The 11393-nt window shown below is 35.4% G+C and overlaps 2 protein-coding genes across 8 annotated transcripts in view; both read left to right on the top strand.

Annotated features, from left to right (window-relative positions):
* The window catches only part of LOC107617938, an 8772-nt gene extending 802 nt beyond the window's left edge, over positions 1 to 7970 (top strand). The window contains exons 1-7 of one of the 7 annotated variants that reach the window (XR_001615108.2): positions 3560 to 3869; positions 5914 to 6289; positions 6396 to 6631; positions 6730 to 6923; positions 7014 to 7114; positions 7189 to 7294; positions 7416 to 7970. Coding sequence is in view for 5 of the 7 variants with exons in the window: in XM_021121142.1 (XP_020976801.1) it covers positions 6622 to 6631; positions 6730 to 6923; positions 7022 to 7114; positions 7416 to 7844 (726 nt within the window). In the remaining 2 variants the exon portion in view is untranslated. Of the gene's footprint in view, positions 1 to 3559; positions 3870 to 5913; positions 6290 to 6395; positions 6632 to 6729; positions 6924 to 7013; positions 7115 to 7188; positions 7295 to 7415 lie in introns of those variants that run through there. The other 6 variants (XM_016319843.2, XR_002361075.1, XM_021121144.1 and 3 more) reach the window with 6 other exon arrangements.
* The window catches only part of LOC107617954, a 4132-nt gene continuing 3127 nt past the window's right edge, over positions 10389 to 11393 (top strand). Inside the window, exon 1 of the mRNA XM_021109517.1 lies at positions 10389 to 10445. Within this exon, the coding sequence (XP_020965176.1) occupies positions 10389 to 10445 (57 nt within the window). The remainder of the gene's footprint in view (positions 10446 to 11393) is intronic.

Genomic DNA, 11393 nt, shown 5'->3' with positions numbered 1-11393 from the left:
ATTGCCCACGTTAAGAGTCACGTTAACTAAGTTAACGTGAACTCTAATGTGGAAGTAAAGAAATGGAGCCAACGTTAGTGACACTTAACATTATCACTAACGTTGAACCAAGATCATGAGTGGCCACGTTAGAGTCCACGTTAACCTAGTTAACGTGGCCTCTAACGTTAAGAAGGAGGGGGGAGCCAACGTTAGTGACACTCAACATTGTCACTAACGTTGGCCAAAACACATTAAGCCATGTTAACTCCCACGTTAACCTAGTTAACGTGGAAGCTAACGTGAAGGAACGGAGTGGTCGACAACGTTAGTGACACCCAACATTGTCACTAATGTTGGAAGAACACAAGCCCCTAATGAGCCACGTTGACTCCCACGTTAACATAGTTAACGTGGAAGCTAACGTGAAGAAAGAAGGTGATCGCCAACGTTAGTGACACCCAACATTGTCACTAACGTTGGAAGGAGCCACACATGCCACCATGAGCCACGTTACCTCCCACGTTAACTTAGTTAACGTGGCCTCTAACGTTAAGAAGGAGGGGGGAGCCAACGTTAGTGACACTCAACATTGTCACTAACGTTGGCCAAAACACATTAAGCCATGTTAACTCCCACGTTAACCTAGTTAACGTGGCCTCTAACGTTAAGAAGGAGGGGGGAGCCAACGTTAGTGACACTCAACATTGTCACTAACGTTGGCCAAAACACATTAAGCCATGTTAACTCCCACGTTAACCTAGTTAACGTGGCCTCTAACGTGGAAAATAGGGGCAATTTGGAACGTTAGTGACAATGGTAAGTGTCACTAACGTTCTTGAAGGATGGCAAGCCTACGTTAAAAGAGCCATGTTAACTAAGTTAACGTGGGCTCTAACGTAGGGAAGGGGGAGGCTTCTCAACGTTATTGGGAAAGTTGAGTCCCAATAACATGTGTGAAGGACATAGTGGACCATTTCTGATCTTACCCATTCTCTTTAATTTCTGTTATTTACTTTAATGAGCAATTCCCCCATTCCCATTTACAATTCTGCAATTTACCTTCCGTCATTTACTTTCAGATCTATAATTCTAGCATTTACTTTCCTGTCAATTACCTTCCCGCCATTTTATTTTCTGCAATTCTCAACTCAAATTCTGGATTCGCTCAACTAGAACAGTCCTCTAATTAAAGTTGCTTGATCAATCAATCCTTGTGGGATTCGACCTCACTCTATTGTGATTTTTTACTTGACGACAAATTCGGTACACTTGCCGAAGGGAATTTGTTGTGAGACAAGTTTTCCATGCATCACTGACATAATCGGACTTACCAGGAAAATTAGAAGAGAGGGACCTCTTTCTTTGTGCCTCTAGCGTCTTATTTTGCAAGGCGATTGAAGAGGCCTCCCTGTTCTCTTTGCTGGAGCACGCAACATCATTCGCAAGAGACCTGTGGTTCAACACGTTGCCAGTTCAGTCATGGCTGGATGCATTCTCAGCACACAGGCACATAGGTGATGCTATTACTATAGCGCATGGAGAAATTAGGACGGTATGATGTCTTATGTCAGCTCACAAAAAGGATCTTTTACTATATTTCAAGCTGCTACATTCAATGCAGTTGTTTTATTATCCTGTAATTAAAAGACACTTTCCAAAGGCCTTTCATATTTGAGACTCTGAACATTGTAGGGATTGCTTATATTCGAAATAAAGTACCGCAAGAAATTCGGCTCCGGGTTCATAAATAGCACGAACCTATTTCTTTCGCAACAAATACTTGAGGAGGTGAAGGTAAATTATGGATTTTTTGCGATTTGTTTAGCCATCTAGTTCGGTACAATAGTTTAAATCAATGGGGATAGAGCCGGTTACTAACTATTCTGCATAGTTCAGTAGTGTTTCTTTAAATGAATGTTTTTGGAATAAACAAATACATATCTCTCTAGTAAACCACCACTGATTTTCTCATTTGTTATTCATCACACTCTCTCACCAAATTGAAGAAAACGATATTTACCTAAATAACACAATTGACCTATCAACCGATTTTCTAGTCTTATTTTCTTTTGTGGCATGAGGTACTAAATGGGTAAGTAAATAATTATATGTATGTTTCTACAATAAATATTATTATATCTGACTCTCAAATCTGAATATGTGCGAGATCATGTTATAGTAAATTGTTAATCTGTCTAACAAGATCATATCAATTTTAGTTAGTATACCTCATCTCTTTTCCTTTGTCTCCATGTTTGTTGTTTTATTTTTTATTTTTGGTTACCTCCTAAGGAGATTACTTGGAAGAAGAAAGTTGAAAAGGAAAATAGGATGTGGATGTAATTTAGTCAGTTAACTTTGTTCAGTGAATCTTACAATGCTTGGGAAGATATGATTTGACAAGGCTATCATATTATTTGCTTCCTTTTATTGCATACTGTTGAGACTGGTCTAGAAATTTAAGGAATGGATTTTAATTTCTCAGTTGGCACTTTTTATTGCTCCCATTTGTATTACATACTTTATTTTAATTGTAATTTTAATTTCTGTTTTAGTTTGGGATTTTAAATTCATATTAAGGTTTACTTGGAACTTTATTAGTTAATTAGTTACCATGGTGTCCAGTTGAAATGTTCTTTAGTTGACATGAAGAATGAAATGTTGCTGATGAAAAATAAAAAGTACTTCCGATTAGTGGCGTTGAAGACTTCTTTAGTTGACATGAAGGATGAAATGTTGCTGATGAAGAATAGAAAGTACTTCTGATTAGTGGCGTTGAAGACTTCTAGCTACTAATTAATGCACCTTTTCAGATTGCACCTTTTTTAATTTGTGCAGGATCGCTATGAGAATAGTCTGATTGTTGAACTTGAAATTGTGTCTCGGGAGGAATTCACTCTTATGCAAAGAGGTCTTATAGAACTTTGGGAACATAAGTCAAACAGGAAGTTTATAATATGGAGCTTAATCATGTTTTTAGTTTGTAAAATTTGTAAATTCTAAGAACTTCATTGCCTATGGTGTATCCGTCAGGTTTAGCTCGGGAAAAGATTCAAGAAACTCCAGAAGAAACAGGCGAGATAGTTCAAGACTCAATGCTTGAAGAAGACGTTGTGCCAGATAATTTTGATGAGGTTGCCTCTAAAGGAAACAATACTTCAATGCTCACCTTTGACCTCAATAAAACTCAAGAGGAGAATGATATCTGTTGACTCAAGTTTTTATCATTAGTCTGACTTGTCTTATGAAAAATTGAGACTGAATTTAACTCAGTGACTGATTGTGATCTTCTCCTTGGATGTTGAATTTGATGAAGTAGCAATGAATTTGTTGTAGATTAATCTCAAATTAGTATATATTTCTTGGATTATTAATTAATATTTTCACTTGTTGAATTAATGATTCCGGTGATGACATTGCTTATATTGTTAATTACCTTTTTATTATAATACTTTGATTTTGGACCAATTTTACTTAGTTTGAATATTTGCATTCTCTTTGAAAAAGCCTGACCACTTTAAATTTATTATTATTGTTATTGTTGTTTATAACTTTTTTCGGACCCCGCTTAAATATACATTCCCAGCTCCTCCAGTTTTCAAATCAAAGAAGCCACCGCCACTACCATAATCCTTATTCTTCCCCCACTACTAAACCATTCATATAGTCCAGCACCTCCAAAGCTTGCATCATCCTGGTTCTTCTCCTCCACATATATGCTGGGAGCTGTGATATTGCCGTTCTTATTCGCTGGTTTTCACTATCTCCATCTTCGGAACGAAAAAGACGTTTGTCTCTGTGGCGAGCCCGTGTCCTAGAGCCCCTTTTCTCTCTCCCCGAGGTCCGGTCGTTCCTCTCTCACCATCAATCCACTCCTCCCGCTGCAGGTAAGCACCACTGGCCCCCTCTGTGCTTAATTGCTAATTTGGTGATTAAAATTGAGGCCGATAATGAGTTTAAAATTGACATGCAAGTTTCTCCTGATGTTATTAGCCGAGTTAGTTTGTTAATGGGGAGTGGGATTTGTTGATGGCGAGCATGGTTCAGTTAAGGTTGAATTCTGAGTTGGGGTTTAATGGTATTATTGAATGCGTTTTTAATCTTCTTAATGGTATATTTGAATTTTGTTACCGCTAATGGTTGCCTATGAATAGAAGTTGGGAGTTTTTAGTTACTGCTATTCTTAGATAAGTCTATTTCATTTGAACTCAATGAAGTAGGTAGTGGATAGAACTAGTACCATGTATGAAGCTTAGTAGAAAATTTCACAGAAACAAGCAAAGACTCAACACTTGGATGACATTCTCTAGTCAAAATTAATTCAATTAAACTAATATCCTAGTTCTTCCATTCAATATCATGTTGGGGATTACCCTAATTAGTATGTAAGTGTCCCTTCCTCGACAGAAGAATAACTTTTCATACTTAACAACCAAAGAGTCATTAAGCTTGATGGAACCCCTTAAATTATACTCTAAGGTACACATAACATCTCTCAAATTTCAATGATACTAGGATTCAGTGATTTAGAGGCATTGATAATACCAAAAGTGAATAAATAAAAGAATCAAATCTAGAACCACAAGAATTAAACAAAATTGAAACAAAATAGATCAGTTTCCATATAAAACTGTTAAACTACTGAGTTTTCTAAACCAAAAAGTGGCTAAGTTGGGGAGTAGGACTTGTTGATGGGGAGTAGGATTCAGTGATGGCAAATTCTGAGTTGGGGTTTAATGGAAGAATTGAATGCGTTTTTAATATCTGTAATTTGTGTTTCTTCTTTTCCTAGATGAAATTTATGTATATTGTTGTCCTTGGAGTTAGCAATAATAAGGTTTATAGATTTCATAGACTGACTATGTGATGACCAAATTAATCTCCTTGATGTTTTGCACTTTGAAAGGAAAACACAATCCCATTGATTCTCCTGTGGGTTGTGACATCAGCAAGAGTTGAAGGTTATGATTAAGTATGCTTCTATTTTTTTTTTTTTTGGGACATTGGTATGCTTCTTAATTTTCTTGATAGGGGTGGAGAATAATTCTGGTAAGTGATCACTCGAACATACAATGTGAATTGTTGTACTTGAATTTAATAGTTTCCTTTGCAGTCTATAACTTTTACTCAGGACCTTGTTATTAGATATAATTATGATTGAAGTTTTCTAGTCTAGTAACTACTCTCACCAATTTGACCTGAATAAGTCAAATTTGATTAAAGTAGTGTGACATATATGACAAGTGTTACCAAATTGTGCATGCAATTATATGTTTATAAATATTAGGTGTACATTGCACTACCGGTAATATCTGTGTAGTTTTATGTGAAACTTACAATTGCCAAGTTTCATTATCCATTAAAGCATTTTATCATAAAAATATCCTTTAAAGCAATCATAATCATAAGAAATAAGTGACTTCACTAATTATCACGGTGAATGATTTATTAAATTTCTACTATTTTAAAATAGATTTTTCCTAAATTATCTTAAAACATAATAACTTTAGCATACAAATTACAAACAAGTTTTAGGTTGTTGGCCAATATGTAGCTTTGCCTCATATAAGTATAGAATGAACATGGCATCTTACTCATGTGTGCTATCATTTTTTATGTAATTAACCCTTAACTTCAGCCTCTATTCTCATACTATATATTAATTATTATCAATAGGTTTTAAAAGAAAGAGATTAATAAATATTAATTGCTTTCTCCTTTCAATTCAGTGTATATAGATCTATTACGAGAATATATGTTTTTAACCTTTGCCACTTCATTAATACCTTTAATTGTTAGTATATATATTTCATAATTATGACTAAATTATCTATTATCTTTACTTGTTAGGAAGTTCACAAGCAAATTGATCCGAATGTAACTGGTTTAGTCTTCTTAAATTATTATCATTTTGTTTTTATCCAAATCCAGTCAGGAAAGATGCCCAGGATAGGTCGTTACACGAAGAAAGCCCGGTTAGACACAGCATGTCAGCAGCCTCAAGTAGGATTTGATGCGGCTTCAACTTCCCATTAAGCGGATTGCGTAATTCTTGCATCCAGTGGCAGTGGTTCCCCCGCATTCTCATCTTTACGCCCCTTTCGTCCGCCCCGTAGTGAACCACCGCCTGCTCCATAGGCTTGCACGAATGATGTTCAAAACTCAGAGCCGGACACTGAAGACTTAGACCCAGAGGCAGATGAGGTAGATTCTTTTGAGCAACATGTTGATAACCTGTTTGCTGCATCGGATGCTTAGAAGCGTAAGGGACGCAAGACCACTGAATTTTGGGATGTTAAAACAATTGGTATACAAGAATTTATTTAATTCTATTTTTCATTCAGCTATTTTCCTATGATGTCATCACAGCTTGGCTCCAATGGTAACTCACACAGAATAACTATGATTTACAGAATCTAATGGCACAATCAAACAGGTCAAATTGAGTATGAAGGAAGCTATAAAGTCACCTAACGAAAGAAAGATCGTACTTAGGTTTAACAGTGCACTGCAACCAGTTGGGGATGAATCAGGTATATTGAGTGGCGTTATGGGACTGCTAGGATCTGACTACACCAAATTCCCAATCTGCGAGAAGGACTGGAGAAAGGTTCGCATCAGGGACAAGGTCTATAATGAATGTGTAAAGGTAAAATCTTATTTTTTTTGTACCATTCCGGACTCATAATTTGAACCCTACTGATAATTTAATTTTACTGTTGCTGGAAATGTTCCATTTTGATGAAGATAGTAGAGGAATTATCAAGCGTATAATATTAAAAATGCTAGGAAGGGTTTGGAAGGAAACGAAGAACAAGTTATACCATCACTGCTACGACTCAGAACTTTCACTTGAAGAAAATATTGAAAACTGTCCACTAGGAATTACTGCAGACCATTGGAGATGGTTTCTCGATTATCGCAATAGTGAAGAGACAAAGGTAATATATTTTTATTTCATAACAGAAAAATTCTATTTATGTTACATTGAGTTAGTCAGAACTAGTGTCTAGTAACTCTTAATTTGATAGCATGATAGGAGAAGTGTAAGAAAAATGCTGAGAATCGATCAAAGCAGCTTTACACCCACACTGGCGGATTGAAAAGCTTGGCAAGGCTCGGAGAAGAAGAGGTAATCTATTTTTGAGAATGTTTTTGAACCATCTCCTCTTTTACATATTCACTTTGTCATCATTATTGGTACAGTTGGAACGACAAGGGAGGAGAGTTAGTAGAGGAGAGTTGTATCTCTTAACGCACAAAAGACCTAATGGCTCCTATATCCATGATGCAGCTCGTGCTATTGGAGAAAGTAATGTGTTGAGAATTGGAAAGTTGTTTCTCATATGTTTTAGTTTTAAAAATTTTATTGGAAGTCTGTGCGGTTAGCGACTAGCTAATAAATGCTTATAATTACTTATCTATGTGTGTAGGAAAGAAATGAGGCTATTGAGCAAAGTGATGAATCCTCTAGACTGTTGTCTCAGAATGATTTGCTTGTTCAAGCTCTCGGAAAGGAGCACTCGGATAAGGTGCGTGGCATGGGTTTAGGGCCGACTTCTAGTCAAGTCTTCGGTATAAATTACCATCAGCCGAGCAATGGTTTTGAAAGGGAGGAGACCCAAAGGGTGCTGCTTGAACTACAAGCAGAGTTGGCAGCCGAAAAATTAAAAAGGAAGGCAGTGGAGGATGAAGTAGCAGTCGAGAAGACAAAAAGACAGGCAGTGGAGGATGAAGTAGCAGCTGGGAAGGTAAGGATGAAGGCAATGGAGAGTGTATGTCTACTTCAAGGGCAAGGTGGGAAGCTGCTATCAGACGTCACCGCATGGATGAGTGCGTTGGAGGGACAGATTAGAAAGTAAATCTTAGGATTGTGGAACCTTTTTTTTTAGATATACACCTTTTTGGTGTTGATTACTTTTACTCTTAGTAAGGAGTACACTTTATTGATATTTGGATAATTATATCAATTAAATTAATGGTTTTGCTAATGTCGTTTACCGAGCAATTTATTTTTTTTGGATATAAAACAATTTAACCTACTAATCTTAAGAAGGATTCAAAAAATAACAAAAAAAAACTAGTACATTCAAATTAAAAATAGGGTTGATTGCCAGTGTACAATACAGTATTTTTGCGGCCATTTAGCCAGAATAGCGGCGGTTGCAAAATAGCCGTAAGAAATTTGAAAAAACAGACTAGGAGATAGCGGCGGTTTTAAACCGCCGCCAATTACATTTGAAAAAATAGTGGCCGTTAAATAGCAGCGGTTTCAAACCGTCAGTAAATTTGTGTGGATCACTGTTGGGTTGGGCAGATAGTGGCGGTTATAAACCGACTTGAAACATTGCGCCGCTATTTCTGGGTTTTGCGGCGGTTGTGCCTGCTGTTCATGAGAACCGCCGCAAAATCATATAACCACCCCTTAATAGGCGACGCTTAACAAACCGCTGGAATCCCGTTTCGCGGCGGCTAAAAACTGCCGCAAATTCCTCCAAAAATTGCCGCAAGCTTGAAGATCCTCTCTCTCAATGCTTATGGTTTTAAATTTAGATTTGATACGTAATAGTGAATCAACTAAATTCAGATCTTAAGAATTGTGTGGGGAATGTGCTTCATCTCTTCTCATGAGCAATTGATCAAGGAATTGGAAATCAATTAAGTTTAGAGATTGAATTACCAAGGAATTGGAATTGATTCACTTATGATTTGCCAGAGATCAATATTGCATGATTGAGATAGAGTTGAGATCTAGTGTTCCTGAAGAATCAATATCTCTAAACTTCAATGATCTTACTATCATTACCTTCTTATCTTGATTTATACTTGTCTTTAATTAATACATATTTACATTGATTACTTCCTGCACTTTACTAATTTCAGTCATTTACTTTCCAGTTATTTACATTTCAGTCATTTACATTCCAGTTATTTATTGCTTTCATTTACTTCATTACCAAGTCATTTAAATTCTAGCTTATGATACTGAATAATTCTTCGCTCAAATATGAATTGTCTAACTAGAATAATCAATTGATCATTGTTTTCTTAATCCATTAATCCTCATGGGAATGATAACCTACTCACCGTGGTATTACTTGGTACGATCCGGTGCACTTGCCGATAATTTGCAGATATTGTAAATTCTGTATCATGCAACGTCAAGCATGGGCATGAAACACCCTCTAAGCCCAACCAAGTTGGCGTGTAACGCCAAGGCTCCATGCTACACGCCCATGACCAAATTCAAAGAAGACAGATTGGCGTGCCACGCCACAAGCCCAAGTGCAACGCCAACCAAGGCCCACTCCTTTGGAAGATGCAATTACAATAAAGGTTATGGAAGATTCTATTAAGATAGGATTTGATTCTGATTTGGTTTTAATTTTAGTTAGGATTTGAATAATTGTGATTAGTTATCTTATTCTCATAAGATTTAGTTTTTGAATTTTAATTTTAGGTATACCTAGGATATAAATAAATTAACATGGTTTACAAGAGAGGAGGATCTAGTCTTCGGATCCTCAGAACCCTAGCCGCATCCTTTCATCTTTGTTTTTCATCTTTCTCCATGAGTCACAAATTCATTTCTTAAGGGGTTAGGAGCTCTGTTTGTGTTTTCATGGATTATTAATCTAAGTTTTTTTTTATTTTGAAGCATTGTATTAATCTATTTTTAAGATTGAGTTTTCGTTCTTCATTCTTCAAAGGATTAGAAGTATTGGAAAATATTCTAATTCTGTTTTGAGTTCTGTTTATTACTTTGAAAAATTTAATATCGGAATTACAACTTAAAAACTCTCTCTCTTATGACTTTTTTATTTGACTAGGAATAGTATTTTGAAAAGTGTGCGACGTTGTCTTTCTCATAATTCTCTATTGTTTAGGACTAGTTTGAATATGTGACATACAATTTGACCTAGAACTACTTTTGAATATTATTTGAAACTAAATCAGAATTGTGCTAAACCTCTTTTCTTAATCGGTTGACCAAGGAATTGGCGATTAATTAATTAAAGATGAATTTCCAAGGAATTGGAATTCAATTAGTTATGATTTGTCATGAAAAAATCTTTGCGTGCATCAAAATAAATAAACACAAGGTTTAATCTTCTTGAAAAATACACATCTCTAAAACGCTTCACACTCTCAATCATTGTTTTCTCCTAATCAAACACTTGTTCATCACTGCCTCCTTAAGCATTCAAAGTTCCAAGCAAGACACAGTCTCTGCCCTCATTAATCCAGGTTCAATCGATTTAATTAGCGATTCAATCCGATATTTGCTTGTTCAATCCTTTAATCTTCGTAAGAACGATATCCACTCACCGTGATATTATTTTAATGATCTGATGCACTTGCTGGTATATGTGAGCACTAGTTTTTGCTCATCACGTGTGACCAAAATGCAGTGTTTCACTAATCCAGGTTACCGTCAGATTTATTCGCTCGTAAATCCAACGGTAACCGTAGTGCCAATTTTTTACCTTTTTCCTCTATTTATTGCCGTCAGTGTTACCATCGGATTCTCTTTTCCGACGGTAAAATTTGTATCCAACGAATTTATTATCGAATGCGCTGATAAAGTCGCTGCTACTTTGTGATGCTAAATTCGACAATAAATTCAATGGTATTCAACTTTTTTTTGTAGTAGATTTTGGTAGAAGAGCAACAACGATTCTTCCAGAAACATGGATTTAGGAAAATGAAATGGTTTTTGAATAGAGGAAAGATGAAGAAGATAAGAGTGTAAGAGTGGGAAGGAATGAAGTAAGAATAAGGGTAGATTTAGGAATTTTATAAATTGATTTAAGGATAAAATTATCTAAAAACTTAGTATAAATTTATGTCAACTTTTAAAATTTTGTGTCTCACTAATTTAAAAAGACATAAATTACATATTTCTAGTACGTAAGTGTGTATGTAACTGTGATAATAATAATAATAATAATAATAATAATAATAATAATAATAATAATAATAATCATCATCATCATCTGAGGATTATTTCACCATCCCATATAACTTGGAAATAACGCTCCCACTCACTGCTGCTTCCTAATGTACGAACAAATGCTTATTCGAATATGCATAGATTTGGCCAAAACATAACAAATAATAAATTAACAAACAAGACACTACCCGTCCCTATAATGAATAAATTAGAGGACGTCATTTGCAATCTGACTCAACACGGATAAAATGATATTTTGGCTTCTGTTAACAATTGTGTTAAAGGATATATTTGTTAAGATTTCCAATATAACAAATTTGTATTAGAAAATAAAAATTTAAAAGGTTTTAATGTATTTATACATATTGATAAAAAAAATAAAAAATTGCAATTAAATTAATTTAAACAAATACTCTTAGAATATTTGTTATCAAAAATATTAAAGAATGGAAGATTC

The sequence above is a fragment of the Arachis ipaensis genome, chromosome B01 (genome assembly GCF_000816755.2).
Source record: "Arachis ipaensis cultivar K30076 chromosome B01, Araip1.1, whole genome shotgun sequence".
In the NCBI taxonomy this organism is placed as follows: Eukaryota; Viridiplantae; Streptophyta; class Magnoliopsida; order Fabales; family Fabaceae; genus Arachis; species Arachis ipaensis.
This window is presented reverse-complemented; position numbering and strand designations above follow the sequence as displayed.